Source organism: Microcaecilia unicolor, chromosome 10 (assembly GCF_901765095.1).
Source record: "Microcaecilia unicolor chromosome 10, aMicUni1.1, whole genome shotgun sequence".
Classification (NCBI taxonomy): domain Eukaryota; kingdom Metazoa; phylum Chordata; class Amphibia; order Gymnophiona; family Siphonopidae; genus Microcaecilia; species Microcaecilia unicolor.
In genome coordinates, this window is record NC_044040.1 from 85,853,358 (window position 1) to 85,876,385 (window position 23,028).

Consider the following 23,028-nt stretch of genomic DNA (forward strand, 5'->3'; position numbering starts at 1 on the left):
GACAGATTTCCACCTTCTGGGCTACTAAAAAAGATGCTTGAGATATAAGGATGTAGTCTATCCGTGAGAACGTGTTAGGTGGATGGGAAAGGTGAGTATAGTACCGCTCTGAGGAGTAGGAGTCAACAAGGGTCCACCATGCCCAGAGCGGAGCAAAGATATGGTATTCCCCTCACAACCCGCCACCTACCTACCCCAGATGTATTTCCCAAATCAGAGCGATCCATCTGAGGGTCTAGGACTTGATTCAGACTGCCAGCCAAAATCAGTGGTTTTTTGACATGTCTTTCATACGCAACTGCACTGGAGAAGTAAAGAATGTGTGGTCACGTGTATTAGGAGCATAAATTGCTAACAAAAAACTCCCCATACTTCTCAATTTAATGTGTAGCATCATACATCTCCCATGGGCATCCTTAGTCAGTACAGACACTTCACAAGGTAGGTTTCGGTGAAATAAAACTGCCCCCCCCCCCCTTTTTAGTAGAGGAAGAAAAATAAACATCTCCCAACCATCCCCGCCTGAGCTTCAAATGTTCTTGATCAAATAGCTTTGTCTCCTGGAGACAATCTATGTTGGCATGATGCTGATGATTCAGGAGTTAATATTTTTGCACGCTTCACCAGAGACGTGACACCAGATACAATCCAAGATACCAATTTTAGACCTGTATTGGCCATGTCATCCAAACAGACACATTCCACATGACATAAGCAAAAAGCTCCCCAGGAGCCCAGCCTTCACCCAAGGAGACAAAAATCGATAAACCCAACATCTGCAAATGCCTTAATCATACACAACTACACAACTGTCTTATAATAGTGCACTTAACCCCAATTCCCAGACCTACCACCGTTTGTGTAGCCCACATTAATAATTGCACAGAGCCTCCCAGTACCCTGACCTCTCCCACCCCTCTCCCCTAAGACAAACTCTCTCCAGCAGCCCTGTGAAAGTAATCCTGGAAAATGTGGATGGGATTCCCGTCATACGACATGTCTCGCTTAGCTTTGTATTGCCACAATATTTCCACTTTATGTATGTAACTATGTAGCTTGACTATAACAACTCTCGGACACAGTTCTCCGGTCGCTTTCTGGCCCAGGTGATGTGCACATTCCAAACCCCATGCACATTGGGAATTCAGACTCCAGCCAGCTTTCGAGTTCAGCTAGCAACTGATGTTTAGAGATAATCTCAGGGATTAAAAAAAACGTAAGTTCCCCTTTCGAGACCTATTTTCTAGGTCTTCCAACTTTTCAGCATGTGTTTGTACCAATGCTTTCAAAGTCTCTATACCTGGGCCTACCATGCATGAACTGTCCTCCATCGTCGAAATGAGCTGCTCAAGCTCTGTAGTTGGTGTGTGGTCTCCGTAAGTATATGTTCCAGCTGTGAAATTTGACTGGACAATTGTTCCAATCTAGGGCCCAATGCCTGTACCACTGTTTTTGATAAGTCAGCCAACGCCGCCTCTGTAAACTGGGAAACGGCATCAGTGATAGGCTCCGCTATCTTGTCCTCCAGCTATCTTGTGCAGTCATGAACTTTATTTTCTCTGTTTTTGAGGACACACCTCCACCGGATTTAGATACAAATTTGTCCATATACCCTCCTGGGATGTAAGTTAGAAGATGATCCAAATGCAAGGACAAAAGCGGAACACAATGGGATGCGGAGCAGGTCAGACTCATTCCACACTCAAAGCATCACGTGACTTTGACAAAACTGTTTTTTAAGCTGGAGCTGGAACTGCCCTACTTTGTCCTTAAATGTTTTCTCTGGATTCCCGTCTGCCTCAGCTCTTCCGGGGCTGCTACTCTAGCCTCCAAAGATAAGAACTATTCTCAGAGCCAGAAACTATTTGCACTGAGGGCATACATACAACCCCTCACCAGCTGGTATATAATCATATATATGGCACTCTGCAAAACTCTAAATTGCCTCCATCTTACTGGTGGACTACTGTCCGCATCTTATTATTATTGAGTTGTTGGTTATTTAAGGTTGCTAAAAGAGTAGTGTTGTCTAATCTGAAGTGCTTAAACTTATTTGGGGTATATTATGTTAAAGTTTAGCAATAACCTACAAAAAGGCAACAGTAAAATTATTGATTATACATTTAGATAAAATAGAGGAGTAAGTCTGCCTTTTTAAACTCTTATAGTGAAAAAAATTCTCTTTTTCTCTTAATTGTGACTGTCTCTGGAAAAGGCTGACTAAAGTAGTAGATTTAAAATGTTGACAATGGCTGATTTTTCATGTCATGGTTCCATAAAAAGTCTGCAAAAGTTATATTCTGCATTTCTGTAACCTTTTTTTTTATTTTTTCACATAAAAGGATGGGGTTTGAACTGTTGTATTCCAAATTGTTTACTCTAACAGAATTCATTAAAACTTTATTTTTTGTTTTTGGAGAATTTAGCCACCTTTTCCCAGAGATGTCACAATTGTCAAGAAATGTGCTTGGGTTGGGTAGGAAAAAGACACATACAAATACCCTACTTCTTTTAAGGTAGTTTAAATCCAATAAATAACTATTTTAAAGCAATTAAACATAGAATCTATATTTTCTCCCAAGTTTTAAGTCACAGAATTTCCCAACAAAGCAATCTTCATTCACTAACAGAGGCAGCTTCTGCTCTCTGTAATTCCTCTGGAGACCCATCCAGCAAGTATTTCTCTGGCAGGTACCAGTTTTGCCCACTCCTGTGACCCCACTCACAACCTACAATCATTCATCAACTTTGAAAAGTACAAAAATTATGTTCTTCCAAGGACTTGCTTCCACCAAAAAGAAAAAAAAAGGAAATATTGTTAGACCTAGGTCAAAACATTTATTATAAAGGAGGCATAACTACACCCAAACCATATTCATTTTATATGAAAAAAAATTGCAATGTTGCACCTTCCTGTGCCTCCCCAAATCATTACCTAACTTTGAAAAACTGGAAAATCAGATATGCCCTCCCCCTCCCCAACGTTTCTGCCGCACAGTTTGGTGCAACTAGATCTAGTTGTTCCAGAGTTATAAGGTGAGTTTGTGTGTGGTGGTGGGGGGGGTGGGGGGGGGGGCACAGACACACAAAAGCACAAATTGCAACATTCAGATATTCAGCCTAACTTCATAAGCCTCTATTCTACTGAATAGAGGGTTTTAAAAACAGCTTGAGATTCCCGATTGATCAAATTCTATTTAGCAAGTAAATAAAATATCTTAATCAGCAATATTCACTCCCAGTCTAAAGGCTACAAACAGGCCAGATTTTCAGAACACCCCTTATAAATATGTATGAGGGAGATAGGCATGCAACTCTTTTATGCATATTTATTATGGCTATCCTGAAAACCTGATCCATTAGCAGCTCTGAAGGACTGAAACTGAATACCAAGGCTATATATAACTAGTAAAAAAGCCCTGTTTCTGATGCAAATGAAACGGGGGCTAGCAAGGTTTTCTTCAGAGTGTGCATGTGGGAGTGTGTGTGTCCCTGCCCTCTGCCCTCTCTCCCTTCCCCTGTGCTGTCTGTCCCCTCCCCCTCCGAGTCCAGTCCTTCAGTGTTAAGTTTCCTGCTGTGCTGTGTTTGTGTTACAGAGAGAGTGAGGGCGTCTCTCTCCCCCCCCCCCCCCCCCCCCTCTGAGTCCTTCACTGTTACAGAGAGAGGGATTTCGTGCTGTGCTGTTTTCCTTCACTCATGGGGAAACCAGATATCTCTGGCGCTTCACACTTCCGGCTGGAGGCTTCATTAGAACGTTGGTGGTGCCTTTTATATATATATAGAAGATAAGCTTAGCACTGAACTCCATGGTATTCCTCTGTCAGCACGGTTTCAGCTCTGATTACAAAGGGGCATTCTATGCTCTACAATGCACATGCATTGACAACAAAACCCATGAAAGACCATAAACAGCTGCAAAATCAGAGGGAGGTGGCTGAACAGAAAGATAACAGAATGGTAAAATTATGTCTTACCTGATCATTTTCTTTCCTTTAACACAGCATATGAATCCAGGAACTAGTGAGTTAAGTTCGCCTACCAGCAGGTGGAGATAGAGATAAACAAACTAAAGGCAGATATGTCAGAAGGCCAGCTCCTTCCTCAGTTAGTATGTCATTCGTAAGCATTTGCCAAGGCCAAAAAAATGAAAACCAATAACAACCAGAAACCATCCTCACTATGAAAAACAGAGAACCAAATAAGAACTTCGAAATAACTGCGACTTGATCCAGAAATCGGAATCCTTTCCGTATTCCCATATCTGTCTGACCTCTGCAAAAGAGAACCCGGAAGGAAAAAATAGCCACACTGTGCGGAAAATGAAAAAACCATCGGCTGAACTAGGGAGGGATCCTAGATTCAAATGCTGCGTTAAAGGAAAGAAAATTATCAGGTAAGACATAATTTTACCTTCCTTGTCACTTGCAGCAGATAAATCCAGGAACTAGTGGGATGTACCAAAGCATTCCTTAAGTAGGGTGGGAAGCTGACGCTCCCCGCGCCAACACTCCCGCCCCAAAACTCGCATCCTCCCGAGCAGACACGTGTAGCCTGTAATGCTTCACAAAAGTATGAAGGGACGCCCAAGTAGCCGCCCGACAAATCTCTTCCAGAGATAAGGCCTCCGCCTAAGAAGCCACCTGTGCCCGAGTAGAATGCGCCTTCATGGCCACTGGAGACGCCCGCTCTTGTAGCAGATATGCCGCTCCAATGGCTTCCCTAATCCAGCGAGCAATGGAAGCCTTAGAAGCCGCCTCGCCTCTTTTCGATCCCAACAAGAGCACAAAGAGATGATCTGAGCGTCGAAACTCATTAGAGATCTGCAAGTACCAAAACAAGGCTCTCCGTACGTCCAGGAAACGTAGCGAGGCAAACTCCCCCGGATAACCCTCTCTTCGAAAAGACGGAAGATAAACCGCCTGATTGACGTGGAAAGCCGAAACCACTTTAGGTAGAAACAACGGCACCGTCCGAATCGACACCCCTGCTTCAGAAAACTGCAAAAAAGGATCTCTGGAAGACAAAGCCTGAATTTCAGAAATCCTCCTAGCCGAAGCAATGGCCACCAAAAACACTGTCTTAAGTGTTACATCTTTCTCAGAAACCTTATTCAACAGCTCAAACGGTGGGGCCTGGAGGGCTCGCAGTACCACATTCAAATGCCACGCCGGGAATGGCTGCCGCAGAGGAGGCCGAAGCCGAAGAGCCCCACGTAGGAAACGAACCACATCAGAATGAGCTGCTAAAGAGGAACTGTCCAGCTTGCACCTAAAACAAACTAGCACGGCCACCTGCACTCGAAGGGAATTATATGCCAATCCCTTTTGAAGACCATCCTGAAGGAACTCCAGAATAACCGGAATGTTTGCCCGAAAAGGCGATTCAGCACGCAAAGCACACCACGCCGAGAAAGCTTTCCACACTTGCGCGTACGCTGCTGAAGTAGATTGCTTCCATGCTCCCAAAAGAGTGGCAATGATTGGTCCTGAAAATCCCTTCTTCCTCAGCTGCCGCCTCTCAATAGCCAGGCTGTAAGACCAAAGCGAGAGGGATTTTCCATCTGAACTGGCCCTTGATGCAGCAGAACGGGAGTCAATGGAAGTCGCAATGGTGGCTCTGAGAGTGCTCGAACGAGATCCGCATACCACAGCCGTCGGGGCCAATCTGGGGCCACTAGAACGACCGGCCCCCGATGCTGCCCTATGCGGCAAAGAACTCTCCCTATCAGAGGCCACGGAGGAAAAACATACAGTAGATGTTGTTCCGGCCATGGCTGGAGAAGAGCATCCAATCCTGCGGATCCTGGCTGCCGTTTGCGGCTGAAGAACTGGGGAACATTGGCATTGCAAACCATGGCCATGAGATCCCTTACTGGTCTTTTCCAACGTTGACAGATCAGCTGAAAAGCCGAGTCCAACAGCGTCCATTCCGCTGCGTCCAAAAGAGTCTGGCTGAAAAAATCCGCTTGAACATTGTCTTGACCCGCAATGTGCGCTGCTGACAGACTCTGAACATGCGCTTCCACCCATACTAGAAGACGAGATGCTTCCACCGCCAGGGGAAGAATTCTAGCTTGTAACCTCGTACCACATCGAGGACCCACTGGTCTGAAGTAATTCTGGTCCACTCTGGAAGAAACAGAGAAAGCCGACCACAGATCTGCTCTCCTCCTGAGTGGACCTGCGCCCCATCATTGGGAGGCCCGAGGAGCCCCTTGATGAGAGGGGGATCCAGCTTGACGCTTCTCGTTGCGAAAGGAAGAACGCTGCCCAAAATGAGGATGCTGAAAGGCTGCGTTGGACCGTGACCTCGAGGCTCCCTGCCTGGAAGTAGACTAGAGTCTATCCTCCGGAAGACGCTGAGATTTGGAATCCCCCAAATCTTTAACAATCTTTTCTAGGTCTTCCCCAAAAAGCAATTTCTCTCGGAAAGGCAATTTAATGAGCCGTTGCTTAGAGGCCATATTTGCAGCCCAATGATGGAGCCACAGAAGACGCCGAGAGGAAACGGTCAAGGCCATGAGTTTGGCCGAAGCACGGACCAAATCATACAAGGCATCCGCCAAGTACGTCAGCCCAATATCCATCAGCGACATCTGAGGAGTTCCCGGCATATCAGACTCCGAAATCAAATCCGTGACAGAATGTAGCCAACTGAGACAAGCTCATAAGTACATAAGTAAGTACATAAGTAATGCCATACTGGGAAAAGACCAAGGGTCCATCGAGCCCAGCATCCTGTCCACGACAGCGGCCAATCCAGGCCAAGGGCACCTGGCAAGCTTCCCAAACATACAAACATTCTATACATGTTATTCCTGGGATTTTGGATTTTTCCAAGTCCGTTTAGTAGCAGTTTATGGACTTGTCCTTTAGGAAACCGTCCAACCCCTTTTTAAACTCTGCTAAGCTAACCGCCTTCACCACATTTTCCGGCAATGAATTCCAGAGTTTAATTACACGTTGGGTGAAGAAAAAGTTTCTCCGATTTGTTTTAAATTTACTGCACTGTAGTTTAATCGCATGCCCCCTAGTCCTAGTATTTTTGGAAAGCGTGAACAGACGCTTCACATCCACCTGTTCCACTCCACTCATTATTTTATATACCTCTATCATGTCTCCCCTCAGCCGTCTCTTCTCCAAGCTATAGCCCTAGCCTCCTTAGTCTTTCTTCATAGGGAAGTCGTCCCATCCCCGCTATCATTTTAGTCGCCCTTCGCTGCACCTTTTCCAATTCTACTATATCTTTCTTGAGATGCGGCGACCAGAATTTAACACAATACTCAAGGTGCGGTCGCACCATGGAGCGATACAACGGCATTATAACATTCTCACACCTGTTTTCCATACCTTTCCTAATAATACCCAACATTCTATTCGCTTTCCTAGCCACAGCAGCACACTGAGCAGAAGGTTTCAGTGTGTTATCGACGACGACACCCAGATCCCTTACTTGGTCCGTAACTCCTAACGTGGAACCTTGCATGACGTAGCTATAATTCGGGTTCTTTTTTCCCACATGCATCACCTTGCACTTGCTCACATTAGACGTCATCTGCCATTTAGTCGCCCAGTCTCCCAGTCTCGTAAGGTCCTCTTGTAATTTTTCACAATCCTGTCGCGAGTTAACGACTTTGAATAACTTTGTGTCATCAGCAAATTTAATTACCTCGCTAGTTACTCCCATCTCTAAATCATTTATAAATATATTAAAAAGCAGCGGTCCTAGCACAGACCCCTGAGGAACCCCACTAACTACTCTTCTCCATTGTGAATACTGCCCATTTAACCCCACTCTCTGTTTCCTTCCTTCAACCAGTTTTTAATCCACAATAGGACATTTCCTCCTATCCCATGACCCTCCAATTTCCTCTGTAGCCTTTCATGAGGTACCTTGTCAAACGCCTTTTGAAAATCCAGATACACAATATCAACCGGCTCCCCTTTGTCCACGTTTGTTTACTCCTTCAAAGAATTGAAGTAAATTGGTCAGGCAAGATTTCCCCACACAAAAGCCGTGCTGACTCCGTCTCAGTAATCCATGTCCTCGGATGTGCTCTGTAATTTTGTTTTTAATAATAGCCTCTACCATTTTCTCCGGCACCGACGTCAGACTCACAGGTCTATAATTTCCCGGATCTCCCCTGGAGCCTTTTTAAAAAAATGGGCGTTACATTGGCCACCCTCCAATCTTCTGGTACCACGCTCGATTTTAAGGATAAGTTGCATATCACTAGCAGTAGCTCCGCAAGCTCATTTTTCAGTTCTATCAGTACTCTAGGATGAATACCATCCGGTCCAGGAGATTTGCTACTCTTCAGTTTGCCGAACTGCCCCATTACTTCCTCCAGGTTTACCGTGAAGTCAGTAAGTTTCTCCGACTCGTCCGCTTGAAATACCATTTCCGACACCGGTATCCCACCCAAATCTTCCTCGGTGAAGACCGAAGCAAAGAATTCATTCAGTTTCTCCGCTACGTCTTTGTCTTCCTTGATCACCCCTTTTACCCCTCGGTCATCCAGCGGCTCAACCGATTCTTTTGCCGGCTTCCTGCTTTTAATATACCGAAAATTTTTTTTACTATGTTTTTTTGCCTCTAATGCTATCTTTTTTTTCGTAATCCCTCTTGGCCTTCTTTATCTGCGCCTTGCATTTGCTTTGACACTCCTTATGCTGCTTCTTGTTATTTTCAGACGGTTCCTTCTTCCATTTTCTGAAGGCGTTTCTTTTAGCCCTAATAGCTTCCTTCACCTCACTTTTCAACAAGGCCGGCTGTCTTTTGGAGTTCCGTCTTTCTTTTCTAATTCGCGGAATATGTATGGCCTGGGCCTCCAGGATGGTATTTTTGAACAGCGTCCATGCCTGTTGTACAGTTTTTACTCTCTCAGTTGCCCCCCTAAGTTTTTTTTTTACCGTTCTTCTCATTTTATCATAGTCTCCTTTTTTAAAGTTAAACACTAACGTATTTGACTTTCTGTGTACAGTTACTTCAAGGTCGATATCAAAACTGATCATATTATGGTCACTGTTATCAAGCGGCCCCAGTACCATAACGTTCCTCACCAGATCATGCGCTCCACGAAGGACCAAGTCTAGAATTTTTCCTTCTCTCGTCGGCTCCTGCACCAGTTGCTCCATAAAGCTGTCCTTGATTTCATCAAGGAATTGTATCTCTGTAGCGTGTCCCGATGTTACATTTACCCAGTCTATATTTGGATAATTGAAGTCACCTATTATTATCACATTGCCCATTTTGTTCGTGTCTCTGATTTCTTTTATCATTTCTGTGTCTACCTGTTCATCCTGGCGAGGCGGATGGTAGTACACTCCTATCACCGTTTTTTTTCACTTTTATACATGGAATTTCAACCCATAATGATTCAAAGGTGTGATTTGTGTCCTGCTGAATTTGTAATCTGAGTCAAGGCTCTCGTTAATATACAATGCTACCCCTCCACCAGTCCGGTCCACCCTAACACTACGATATACTTTGTACCCCGGTATGACAGTGTCCCACTGGTTATCCTCCTTCCACCAGGTCTCAGTAATGCCTATTATACCCAATTTTTCGTTTAGTGCAATATATTCCAACTCTCCCATCTTATTTCTTAGACTCCTAGCATTTGCATATAGACATTTCAGAGTATGTTTGTTGTTCTTATTTGCATGATGCTTAGTACCTGACACTATTGATTTGACATCTTTTGTCTGATCTTTAGTTGTATTTAAGGGCACCTGGTCTACCACGGTCTGTTGTGCAACCTCACTATCCAGAAACCCTATCTTCCCTGTTTGTGAGGTATCTTTGCAAGATACCTTTTCCCGAACCATGCGCTTTTGAGCGACTGTCGGCCTTCCCCCCATTTCTAGTTTAAAAGCTGCTCTATCTCCTTTTTAAAGGTAAAATTATGTATAATCATACCTGATAATTTTCTTTCCATTAATCATAGCTGATCAATCCATAGACTGGTGGGTTGTGTCCATCTACCAGCAGGTGGAGATAGAGAGCAAACTTTTGCCTCCCTATATGTGGTCATGTGCTGCCGGAAACTCCTCAGTATGTCGATATCAAAGCTCCATCCGCAGGACTCAGCACTTAGAGAATTACACCCACGAAGGGACACTCTGCCCAGCTCACCACCGCCGAAACGGGGGAGGGGAATTAACCCAGCTCATCCCCACACAAGTGGGGGAGGGGAATCCGTCCAGCTCATCCCCGCGGAGCGGGGGAGGGACACCACACCCGCCGATGCGGGGGGATCTGGCTTATCCTGCAACCGCAACCGCGGGAGGAGCTGACTGACCCTAACACCGCCGAAGCGGGAGGGGTACAAAGCTGCCCTACAGCCGCACGAAGCGGGAGGGAGTGCCGGCAGAATTTTAAGTCTCAATCCAGCCCCGTAAAACGGAGGGGAGAGGAATGCAGCAGCTCACTGTAACACAAACTCGTCTTAACTCTTGAAGAATCCAAGTGAAAAAACTTGAACACGAAGTCTTTCTGAAGTAACTGAAGACTAAACTTGAACCTGAAATGCAACCAGAATAAAAACAGTACAGATATCTGGGAGGGGCTATGGATTGATCAGCTATGATTAATGGAAAGAAAATTATCAGGTATGATTATACATAATTTTACCTTCCATATCATCAAGCTGATCAATCCATAGACTGGTGGGATGTACCGAAGCAGTACTCACCCAGGGCGGGACATTGAAATCCCTGACCTCAACACTGAAGCTCCAAACCGGGCCTCCGCCCGTGCAGCCACAGTCAAACGGTAATGCTTGGAGAATGTATGAGCCGAAGCCCAAGTTGCCGCCTTGCATATCTCTTCCAAGGAGACGGATCCGGCCTCTGCCATCGAGGCCGCCTGAGCTCTCGTGGAGTGAGCCTTCAGCTGGATAGGCGGCACCTTCCCCGCGGCCACATAAGCCGCTGCAATGGCTTCCTTGACCCATCTTGCCACTGTAGGCTTAGCAGCCTGCAGACCCTTACGAGGACCTGCAAACAGGACAAACAGATGATCCGATTTCCGGAAATCATTGGTCACTTCCAAGTATCTGATGATGACTCGTCTCACATCCAGATATTTAAGAGCAGAGTACTCCTCTGGGTAGTCCTCCCTACGAAAGGAAGGGAGACAGAGCTGCTGATTCACATGGAAGCGAGAAACAATCTTGGGCAGGAAGGAAGGCACTGTGCGAATAGTCACTCCTGCCTCAGTGAACTGCAGAAAAGGCTCTCGACATGAGAGCGCCTGGAGCTCGGAAACTCTTCTGGCTGAAGTGATAGCCACCAAAAAGACTGCTTTCAACGTCAGGTCTTTCAGAGATGCCCTCGACAAGGGTTCAAAAGGCGGCTTCTGCAATGCTCTTAGTACCAGGTTGAGATTCCACGCAGGCACCACTGAGTGCAGAGGAGGGCGCAGGTGATTAACTCCCTTGAGAAAGCGCACCACATCTGGCTGCGAAGCCAGGGAAGCACCCTTCAGGCGGCCCCTGAAGCAAGCCAGAGCCGCTACCTGGACTTTAAGGGAACTGAGCGACAGGCCTTTCTCCAGACCTTCTTGCAGGAACGCCAACACTGAAGAAATTGGAGCAGTGAAGGGAGAAAGTGAGCCTGCTTCACACCACGCTGCAAAGATACGCCAAACCCTGGCGTAAGCAGTAGAAGTAGAGCGCTTCCTCGCTCTCAGCATAGTGGCGATGACCTTGTCTGAGAAGCCCTTCTTCCTCAGACGCTGCCGCTCAATAGCCAGGCCGTAAGACCAAAGGGGGAGGGATCCTCCATCACCACGGGACCCTGATGCAACAGGCCCTGCTCCACTGGCAGCCGCAGAGGATCGTCGACTGAGAGCCTGATCAAGTCCGCATACCAGGGACGCCTGGGCCAATCCGGACCCACCAGGATTACCCTGCCGGGATGCTTTGCCACCCGGTCTAGCACCCTGCCCAACATGGGCCAGGGCGGGAACACATAGAGAAGCTCTTGTGTCGGCCACTGTTGGAGAAGAGCATCTACTCCCAGGGATCGAGGGTCCCGTCCTCTGCTGAAAAAGCGCGGCACTTGGCAATTGGCCGATGACGCCATCAAATCTAGGCTCGGCTGGCCCCAGCGCTTTGTGATGTCCAAGAACGCCTGAGCAGATAGCTGCCACTCTCCGGGCTCCAAGGTATGGCGACTGAGAAAGTCCGCCTTGACATTCATGACTCCGGCAATGTGGGCCGCTGAAAGCTGCTCCAGGTTCGCTTCCGCCCACTGGCAAAGATTCATAGCCTCCTTGGCTAGAGGGGCGCTCTTGGTACCTCCCTGGCGGTTGACATAGGCCACAGCCGTGGCATTGTCCGACAGGACCCGTACAGGCTTCAACACCAGTACCGGGATGAACTCCAAAAGCGCCAACCGAATGGCTCTGAGTTCCAGGAGGTTGATAGACCACTTTGCCTCTGCAGGAGACCAGAGCCCCTGCGCTGTCCTTCCCAAGCAGTGGGCTCCCCAGCCCGACAACGAGGCGTCCGTCGTGACGACAATCCACTCTGGGGTCACCAGAGGCATTCCCGCAGACAACTTGTCTGTCTGCATCCACCAGCTCAGCGCCTTGCGCACTGCTGGGTCCAAGGGAAGGCGCACAGCATAATCCTCCGACATCGGAGTCCAGCGCTGCAGCAAAGAGTGTTGAAGTGGTCTCATATGAGCCCTGGCCCAGGGCACAACTTCCATCGTGGCCGTCATAGAGCCCAACAGCTGCACATAGTCCCAAGCCCGAAGGGGAGAGGCTACTAGGAACTGGTCCACCTGAGCCTGAAGTTTGACAATCCGATTGTCTGGCAGGAACACTCTGCCCACTTGGGTGTTGAATCGAACTCCCAGGTACTCCAGGGACTGAGTCGGGCGCAGCTGGCTTTTCTCCCAGTTGATGATCCATCCCAGGGAGCTCAAAAGAGCAACTACCCGGTCCACAGCTTTGCCGCACTCTGCATAAGAGGGGGCTCGGATCAACCAGTCGTCCAGATAAGGATGGACTTGTACCCCTTCCTTTCGTAGGAAGGCCGCGATGACCACCATTACTTTGGAAAAGGTCCGCGGAGCAGTAGCCAACCCGAAAGGGAGGGCTCTGAACTGGAAGTGTCGTCCCAGGACTGCAAAACGCAGAAAGCGTTGATGAGGAGGCCAGATGGGAATATGCAGGTACGCTTCCTTGATGTCCAAGGATGCCAGGAACTCTCCTGCCTTCACTGCCGCTATAACAGAGCGGAGAGTCTCCATGCGAAAGTGCCGCACTTTCAAGGCCCGATTGACCCCTTTGAGGTCGAGGATAGGCCGGACAGAACCTCCTTTCTTTGGTACCACAAAGTAAATGGAGTAACGTCCCTTGCCAAGCTGACTTTCTGGCACCGGAACGACCGCGCCCAGGCGGATCAGATTGTCCAAGGTCTGCTGCACTGCCACAGCTTTGACCGGAGACTTGCAGGGAGAGAGTACAAACCCGTCTCTTAAGGGTCGGCAGAACTCTAGCTTGTAGCCGTCTCTGATGACTTCCAGCACCCACGCGTCTGAAGTTATTGCGGTCCACTCGCCCAGAAACGAGGACAGCCGTCCTCCAATCTGCACTGGGGCGTGGACCAAGACCCCGTCATTGGGTACGAGACCCTGGGGGAGGACCGGAGGGAGCACCTCCGGGACGGCGGTCTCTGCGAAAGGAATGCTGCTTGGGGGAGAAATTCCTCTTGAAGGAAGAGGGGGCAGAGGAACCCGACTTGCCCGGGCGGTACCGACGGGCTTCCTGCAACCGTCCTCTGGAGGTACCGGGACGAGTACTAGCCCGAGCCCTGACCTCTGGTAATTTCTTGCCCTTAGACGTGCCGAGATCGGTCACGATTTTGTCCAGCTCGACCCCAAAGAGCAGCTTGCCTTTAAAAGGCAACCTAGCCAGGCGGGATTTAGAGGCGTGGTCAGCAGACCAATGTTTCAGCCAAAGCCACCGCCGCGCAGAGATTGTCTGAGCCATGCCTTTCGCTGAGGCCCTCAAGACATCATACAGCAAGTCTGCCAAATAGGCTAAGCCCGATTCCAGGGCCGGCCAATCAACCCTCAAGGAATGATCCGAGGGGGAAGCCCGCTGCACCATAGTCAGGCACGCCCTGGCCACATAGGAGCCGCAAACTGAGGCCTGCAAACTTAAAGCAGCCGCCTCAAAGGACGACCTTAAGGCCGGCTCCAATCTTCTGTCTTGGGCGTCCTTTAGGGCCGTGCCACCTTCCACCGGCAACGCCGTTTTCTTAGTCACCACAGTGATTAAAGAATCCACGGTAGGCCACAGATAGGCCTCACGTTCACTCACAGCCAAAGGATAGAGGCGGGACATAGCCCTAGCCACTTTAAGGCTCGCTTCTGGGACATCCCATTGAGCCGAAATTAAGGTGTGCATGGCATCATGCACGTGGAAGGTTCTAGGCGGGCGCTTCGTCCCCAGCATAATGGCAGAGCCAACAGGGGCTGAGGGAGAGAGGTCCTCCGGAGAGGAAATCTTCAAAGTGTCCATGGCCTGTAACAACAGGTTGGGCAAATCCTCTGGGCTAAAAAGCCGCGCTGCAGAGGGGTCATCCGCTCCAACCGAGCGGGGATCCGTCTCCTCCAAGGAATCCGCAAAGGACTGTTGGGAGACCTCAGACACGCTGCCCTCATCTACATCGGAGGAGACAAATTCCTCCAAGTCCTGGGAATCAACCCGAGGGCGTTTACCTCTGGGAACCTCAACCTCTTTACCAGACGAGGGAGCAGGGGCAGCGTTGTGCATGAGGAAGGCCTGATGCAGCAGCAAAACAAACTCGGGGGAGAAACCCCCCAGACTGTGCACTTCCGCAGCCTGGGCAACAGCCCTAGACGCACCCTCAACCGGCGCTCGCAATAGCGGGGGAGAGACATGCTGCGCATCCAAAATGGCGTCCGGCGCGAAACTCCGCGAAGGAGCCGCGCGGGAAGAACGGCTCTTAACTTTAGCCGCTTCTGTGCCGTCGCCCAAATTAAGGGCGTTCATGGCATTAATGTCTCCAACCTCAAGGGCGGCCCAAGAAGAAGCCGTCCGAGCCGCGTGGCCGGCCAAGATGGCGGAGGCGAGGAGCGGGGGATGGGCGTTTATGGCGGGAAAAACCGCCACGCCGGAGGAAGGACCGGGACATTCATCGGTCACGAAACTGTCACCCAACAAGGGCGAATCAGGCTTTAAGACCCCCGCATCCCCTCTAGAAGCGCTCAAGCGACCCGGGGAGCGACCCTTTGCGCCCTCGCCCTCCGACGCCATATGCCACGAGGAGAAGAATCGGGGAACCCCCTGCCCGCTATAAAAAGGTAAAAATTACCTGCTGTCCGCTCCGAGTTGTAACAACCTGGTGTCCCAGTGAGTAGCTGCAATAGACGCTTAAATAAACGTCGAAATAAACGCCTTTAAGGACGTTCAAAAATTTTTTTTTTTTTTTTTTTTTTTAACGGAGCCAGCGGGAGGGGGGAGAAAAGGAGGGACCTGGCACCACCAGGTTTGCACTTGCTCAAAAGAGCCCTCAACCCCAGGCACTCAACAAAACCTAAAAATTAGGCTTGGAGGCCTAGCCAGAGCTGCTGCTGTGTGTGACCACCACCTGCTGAGATAGAGAACATACAGAGGAGTTTCCGGCAGCACATGACCACATATAGGGAGGCAAAAGTTTGCTCTCTATCTCCACCTGCTGGTAGATGGACACAACCCACCAGTCTATGGATTGATCAGCTTGATGATATGGAATGCCGATGCCAGCAGCCTGGTCCCACCATGGTTAAGGTGGAGCCCATCCTTTCGGAATAGGCTCCCCCTTCCCCAGAATGTTGCCCAGTTCCTAACAAATCTAAAACCCTCCTCCCTGCACCATCGTCTCATCCACGCATTGAGACTCTGGAGCTCTGCCTGTCTCTTCGGCCCTGCACGTGGAACAGGTAGCATTTCAGAAAATGCTACCCTAGAGGATCTGGATTTGAGCTTTCTACCTAAGAGCCTAAATTTGGCTTCCAGAACCTCTCTCCCACATTTTCCTATGTCCCTGATGGCGAACCTATGACACGCGTGTCAGTACTGACACGCGTAGCCATTTTCAGTGACACGCGGCCGCATGTGGCCGCATACAGAGAAGCAGCGGAGTTCCTTGCTGACACCCGGGGCGGATCGCCGATGCGCCCCCCCTCCCCCCCGGTGCAGCGCGACCTCCCCCCCCCGGCGAAATCACCCGGTGCATGTTTACCCGCTGGGGGTGTGCCGTGTGCGCTCCTATTGGCTCCCTCCCTGCTGCTCCCTCTGCCCCGGCTCCTCACTTCCGGCCGGCGGAGCAGAGAGCAGCGGAATGCCGTGGGGGACGCATCTCTGAGGGCCCTGTGATCACCATTACCAGCAACCATCATCCAATCTACTGTTCTGGGGTGTCGTGGATTTGTAATTGACCACCATTACTGAGATAGGTGAGGGGGAGGCTGGGAGAGGCGAGGGCATGTGCTATGGGTGCCGTTTCCCGCCATTAGAAATAGCGGCAGCCATCTTAATTTACATAAGGTGGTCAGTTAGGCTAGTTAGGGCTAACAGGCTATCTATAATTCTATCTTCTGTCTCTGCCCCCCTGATGGAGAACTCAAAAAATAAAAAACCAAGGTTAAGTAAAGGAAGTGGTAGTAGCAGTAGCCGACCCTTTCAAGAGACATGGACCGAGATGTATGGCATTATAGAAAAAAATGGCAAATCATTTTGCGTTCTATGTACTGAAACGGTAGTAAGCAGAACGTGGAATATAAATAGACATTTTGAAACTAATCATTCCCAGCTCTTGAAAAAAAGTGAGGATGAACGGAAGGAATACATTTCCAGGCAGCTACACTTTTATAAGAGCCAATCTAAGTCCATCCTTAAATTTGTAAAAGGTTCTACAAATTTAACATCTGCAAGTTTGAGCATTGCTCACTCCATAGCTCAGCATGGAAAAGCACTCAGTGAGGGAGAATTTATTAAAGAAACTCTCCTAAGATGTGCACCAGTTCTATTTCACGATATGCAGAATAAAGATGCAATTATTAAGAGAATATCTGAGTTACCAGGAAATTTGGAGTGCCTGGATCCGATTACCAGACACTTTTAGCACCCTGAAAATATAGCAATGGCTTTACTCACAATTTTTCCCTATACGTACTTTTGTGAAACCTTATTCTCAGCGTTAAATAATATCAAAACCAACAAAAGAAACAGATTGACAGATGAAGTTAGTAGCGCTTGCTTGGGCTTGAAGTGTACAAAATACCAACCTTCAATTGAAGATTTAGCCAATGAAATTCAGCAACAAAAAAGTCACTAATAGGCAGATTAGTTAAAGAATTCCCCCTCCCCCTCACTTATCTTAGTTCACGGCACCCCACACAAGTTAAATAATATCAAGACCAACAAAAGAAACCGACTGACAGATGAACAAAGAAGTCACTAAGTAGGTAAGTTAAATAATTAGTTTTTGGTTTATTAAATACAGTTTTATATTACAATTATACATTTTTGTTATTTAAACTATAAATATCGCGAAATTATGGTTTTTTTCTCGAAGTGACACACCACCCGAGTTATGCTCGGTTTTTTGGCGAATTTTGACACACCAAGCTCAAAAGGTTGCCCATCACTGTCCTATGTCATTGGTACCCACATATACCAAGACAGCGGACTCCTCCCCAGCACTATCTAAAATCCTATCTAGGTGACGCGTGAGGTCCGCCACCTTCGCACCAGGCAGGCAAGTCACCAGGCGATCCTCACGTCCACCAGCCACCCAGCTATCTATATGCCTAATGATCGAATCACCAACTACAACAGCTACCTTTCCCTCCCGGGCAGCACTTGGAGACATATCCTCGGTGCGAGAGGATAGTACATCCCCTGGTGGGCAGGTCCTGGCTACAGGAGTACTTCCTACTTCACCAGGGTGATGCTCTCCTTCTAGGAGACCTCCCTCCTCCAAGGTAGCACAAGGGCTACTAGACTGGAGGTGGGACTTCTCTACAACATCCCTGTAGGTCTCCTCTATGTACCTCTCTGTCTCCCTCAGCTCCACAGAAGTCTGCTACTCTAGCCTCAAGAGAACGGACATGTTCTCTAAGAGCTAGGAGCTCTTTGCATCGGGCGCAAACATATGACATCTCACCAACTGGGAGATAATCATACATGTGACACTCAATGCAAAAGACAGCCGCATAAGAACTACAAACAGAAGCTTGAAGTGTCAAAGCGACCACCTCAAAGGCACGTTTTAAAGAGGCCTCTAGCCATCTGTCTTGCATAACCTTAAGTGCCACCCCACCTTCCACTGGAAGAGTAGTCTTCTTAGAGACCGCTGTCACCAGGGCATCCACCCTAGGTACAGCAAACTGCTCTAAACGGTCCGCTGAAACCGGATACAGCCTGGCTATAGCCCTGGCTACTTTCAGCCCCCCATCCGGATCCGCCCACTGGGCCGAAATTAACTATTCAATAGCTTCATGTACCGGAAAGGCCTTAGAAGGTCGTCTGTTACTAGCCATCTTGGGGTTGACCACCTGAGAAGCCACAACCTCAGGAACCTCTATATTCAGAGCTTCCAGCGTCTGAGGGATAAAGGAGAACAACTCCTCCTTATGGGAAATCCTCACGGCGGAAGAGTCCTCCGGTTGGTCAGTGAGGACACCGTCCTCCACATCCTCTACACCCGTATGCTCCGAGAGAGCCACCACGGAGGAAGCTGCAGGCGACCGTATGCAGGACCCCTCCTCAGACCCCAAAGAAAGCCTAAGCTTTTTAAGGGAGGAGAAATCCTCTGAGGAAAAACCCAAAATCTCTTGGTTACCCCCAGACCCCCTGAAAGAATCAAAGGCCGAAGCTGGCGCAGCAGCGTGAGGGAGGGGCAAGGCCCTATTCAACAAAAACGCCTGATGGAGTAGCAAAATAAACTCTGGTGAAAACCCCTCCCCCGCAATGGAGGAGGTCGCAGCCATGGCACCTGCACCACCGCCCACAGTGCCTGACAGCTCCCGACTCCCCTACAAGCGGAGAAGAAGTTTTGCCCAAAACCGCTACCGGAGCCGGCTCCGCGACCAATCGCAAAATGGCGCAAGAATCGCCAGGCTCTCGCCGGGAAAGCACGCTCTCGGGGGGGGGGGGACCGCTCCGTTGAGTCCCGCCAAATCAGCGCACCCCGCACTGCAAAGGCCCGCCGCCGAATGCCGTTTCCCGCATTGGGAACAGCGTTTTACCGCCTCCGCTGCCATCGCCCATCCCCGGACAGGGCCCCATCAGGACTTACCACGGACCGGGAAAGCGTGGGAAGTAACAGCTGCTCAGACAAGCAGGCAACAGAAAACAGGACTCGGACAGCAGTAACACAAACCTGCTCTCAGCAAAAACACACTTCCCTGTTTCTCTTTTAAATAAATTCTATGGTTCTCTCTCTTTTTTTTTGTTTTAGTGAGGAGGCAGAAACAAACAGGGAAGGAAAGGAACAGCAAAAGCCTGTTCAGAGGGAATTTGAGGTGCAGCAGGGACCCAGCAACTGCGTATGCTGCCAAAGGGGACACCACCAGTCCGCCACCCCCCGCTCAAACTGGCCACTGGCCCAGGAGCACCCTCAGAGGCCTTGGGCCCAGGAGCTGGAGAAAAAGCCGTCCACCACCTGCTGAGATAGAGACATACTAACTGAGGAAGGAGCTGGCTGTCTGACATCACTGCCTTTAGTTTGCTTATCTCTATCTCCACCTGCTGGTAAGCGGACTTAACCCACTAGTTCCTGGATTCATCTGCTGCAAGTGACAAGGAAACTACAGCTACAACATTCAAAGCCATATAGGAACGTGTGAAAAATGGTTGAAGGGAGGCAGTGGAAGAGACAATCAGAATGCCTGGAGTCAAAGATGGGTCGAAGAAAAGATCAAGAGGGCTGATAGTGTGAAGAAAAAGGGGAGGAGTGCTAGATTTGATTTGGGTAAGGTGTACAGTGTGACCAGGGTGGAGAAGCAGAAGCCACATAATCACTACTGAATTTTCAAAAGGTTCCAGTTAATCCAATAAAATACTGTAACTCACCTCATTTTCAAAGTTATATTCTTCATCATACGTCAACTTTTTCATAACTGCTAACATTACTGCCTACAGTGAACAGAAAAATATTTTATAATGTACTGTCATCTAAAACACTACAGTACATGAATCTTGATATCATTCTACATAAAGCTCTACTACAAACAGTAATGAAGCTGTTGAAGTTAAAATGATCAGTCATGTCTACTCTTCAACCTGTATAAATTCAAGCAGTTCTTTGATCACACTGGAAGCCAATCTGAGGAAACCAAAATGCCTTGTTTCCGCTTCATACAGTCTTAACATATGTTATTACTGTAGCTGGAAAACTGGTCCAGTCAATATATTAACAAACCACATTAAAAAAAGTAGCCATTGAAGATAAATAATGAGTAATCTTTGAACACTGGAAGATGATTTACCATCCTTCTCCATTCAATTGACCATATTTATGAGGAGAAACATCTATTATTCCTTTTTTGACATTATAAATACCAAATTTATTTTACTAAAAAATGTGGAGTGGAGATGTAAGCAGTGGGCTGAGAGCCAGAGAAGTCATGTTCAAATCCCACTGCCACCCTACATTACCTCAGGTACAAAGTTAGATAGTAAGCCTTTCAGAGACAGAAAGCACCCATTGCACCTAAATGTAACTCACCTAGAACTTCTGACAAATGTGTGAGTTAAATCCAAACCCTTTCCCTTATTCAAACAAACAAACAAACAAACAAACAAAAATAATCATGTAGAAAGTTCTCACACGTGTGCCTGTTCCTGCCTGCTGCTATAGCGCAGGACCATGCTGGTTCATTCAAAGCTTTATTAAACTCCTTAGGGAGGGAGAGAAGGTTTGTGAGTGTCTATCCTGCTGTCCTCAGAGAACACCTGCTACAGGTAACTGTCTTCTCTAAGGACAGCCAGCATAGTAGAATCTTCACAGATGGGCCTCCCTAGCTACATTTTGCCTTCAATAGAAAAAAGGGGAACATAATATAACCAGTGTTGCTGCAACCAGCACTGTTTTTGATGGCAACAAGAAGGCAGCCTGGAAATTGAAGAAATGGGCATGGGGGAATGGAGTTGGATTCTAATCTCAAAATAAATTCTGGAGGACTAACCAGCCAAAGCTACTGTTGTGTTGGGAGTCTTGTTTTAGACACTAAGGGCCCCGTTTACTAAGCTGCGATACAGGCGCATTAGTGCTTTTAGTGCACGCTAACCGTGTAGGCACCCACAATATTTCTATGGGCGCCTACACAGTTAGCACGTGCTAATTTTGTGCATGCGCTAAAAACGCTAGTGCACCTTAGTAAACAGGGCCCTAAAGCAGGCTCAATATGCAGACAGAAGCCCATGTTATAGCTCTACAAATCTCTATGAAGGCTGACCTCAGTGGGCTACTGACATTACCACAGCTCTAACACTATGAGCTATGATGATACCCTCTGTGGCAGTGGTTCTCAACTGTTCTTCTGTTGTGACATACCTGACTGACAACGTTTCTATATGCGACACACCGAAAACTAAAATTCACAGCTGAACAAAGCACATCTATATATTTGAATGTTTAACTGTAACTTTAGTATGAATTTGCAAATCCCATATCAAAAAGCTATAAGCAACACATCAGTCCTAGATTTCTCACTTGCTATACAACAAAACAAATATATATTCAAATTCTAGTGTAACCTCAGTAACAGCAACACAAAATCCCTCCACTGCCAGATACTATGAAGCAACACAAAAACCTGCAAATATACTACTCAGAAACTATATAGCAAACGGAATCTATGAACAGCAGACCTGCAACATTTTCAGTTGAGGCTGGAGAGAGCAGTTATTAGGGATAGTGGGGAAGCAGAAATAGATACCAGTTACAGGGATTTCAAGTATGACTCTCAAGATTGCTGGTCTTCCCAGCTTGAAGGCACTGATGGTTGTAAAGATGACACAGGCTTGCTGTATACACCAATTTTTTGACACCTCCCACCTCTTGGGGACACACTGGTTGAGAACCACTGCTCCAGGGTTACATCTGCCTAGGCATAAGTGAAAGAAATTCAGTATGCTAGCCAATTAGAAAGCATGTGTTTGCTGAAAGCAGCCCCCCCCCCCCCTCCATCTGTTAGGGTAAAAAGAAAAGAAAAACTGACAGGATTTTCTATGGGCTTCATTAGTCCACTCAAGATAGAAAGCCAGGTACTTTGTCCAGGATTAGTTTCCAGTGATATCAGCAGATGACTAGATATTTGTAAGCAACTGCAGCTAAGGTAAACCTGGAGGACGTAATGGGGCAGTTCAGCAAACTGAAGAGTAGCAAATCTCCTGGACCGGATGGTATTCATCCTAGAGTACTGATAGAACTGAAAAATGAGCTTGCGGAGCTACTGCTAGTGATATGCAACCTATCCTTAAAATCGAGCATGGTACCGGAAGATTGGAGGGTGGCCAATGTAACGCCCATTTTTAAAAAAGGCTCCAGGGGAGATCCGGGAAATTATAGACCTGTGAGTCTGACGTCAGTGCCGGGGAAAATGGTAGAGGCTATTATTAAAAACAAAATTACAGAGCACATCCGAGGACATGGATTACTGAGACCAAGTCAGCACAGTTTTTGTGTGGGGAAATTTTGCCTGACCAATTTAAACAAACGTGGACAAAGGGGAACCGGTTGATATCGTGTATCTGGATTTTCAAAAGGCGTTTGACAAGGTACCTCATGAAAGGCTACAGAGGAAATTGGAGGGTCATGGGATAGGAGGAAATGTCCTATTGTGGATTAAAAACTGGTTGAAGGATAGGAAACAGAGAGTGGGGTTAAATGGGCAGTATTCACAATGGAGAAGGGTAGTTAGTGGGGTTCCTCAGGGGTCTGTGCTAGGACCGCTGCTTTTTAATATATTTATAAATGATTTAGAGATGGGAGTA

General features: G+C 47.9%; 1 protein-coding gene across 2 annotated transcripts in view; it reads right to left on the reverse strand.

Moving 5' to 3' along the window:
• Nucleotides 1-23,028, reverse strand: part of XPOT (exportin for tRNA) — a 645,960-nt gene that overhangs the window by 237,309 nt on the left and 385,623 nt on the right. For both annotated transcript variants that reach the window (XM_030215950.1, XM_030215951.1), the window contains one exon: nucleotides 20,104-20,166. In XM_030215950.1, the coding sequence (XP_030071810.1) occupies nucleotides 20,104-20,166 (63 nt within the window). The remainder of the gene's footprint in view (nucleotides 1-20,103; nucleotides 20,167-23,028) is intronic.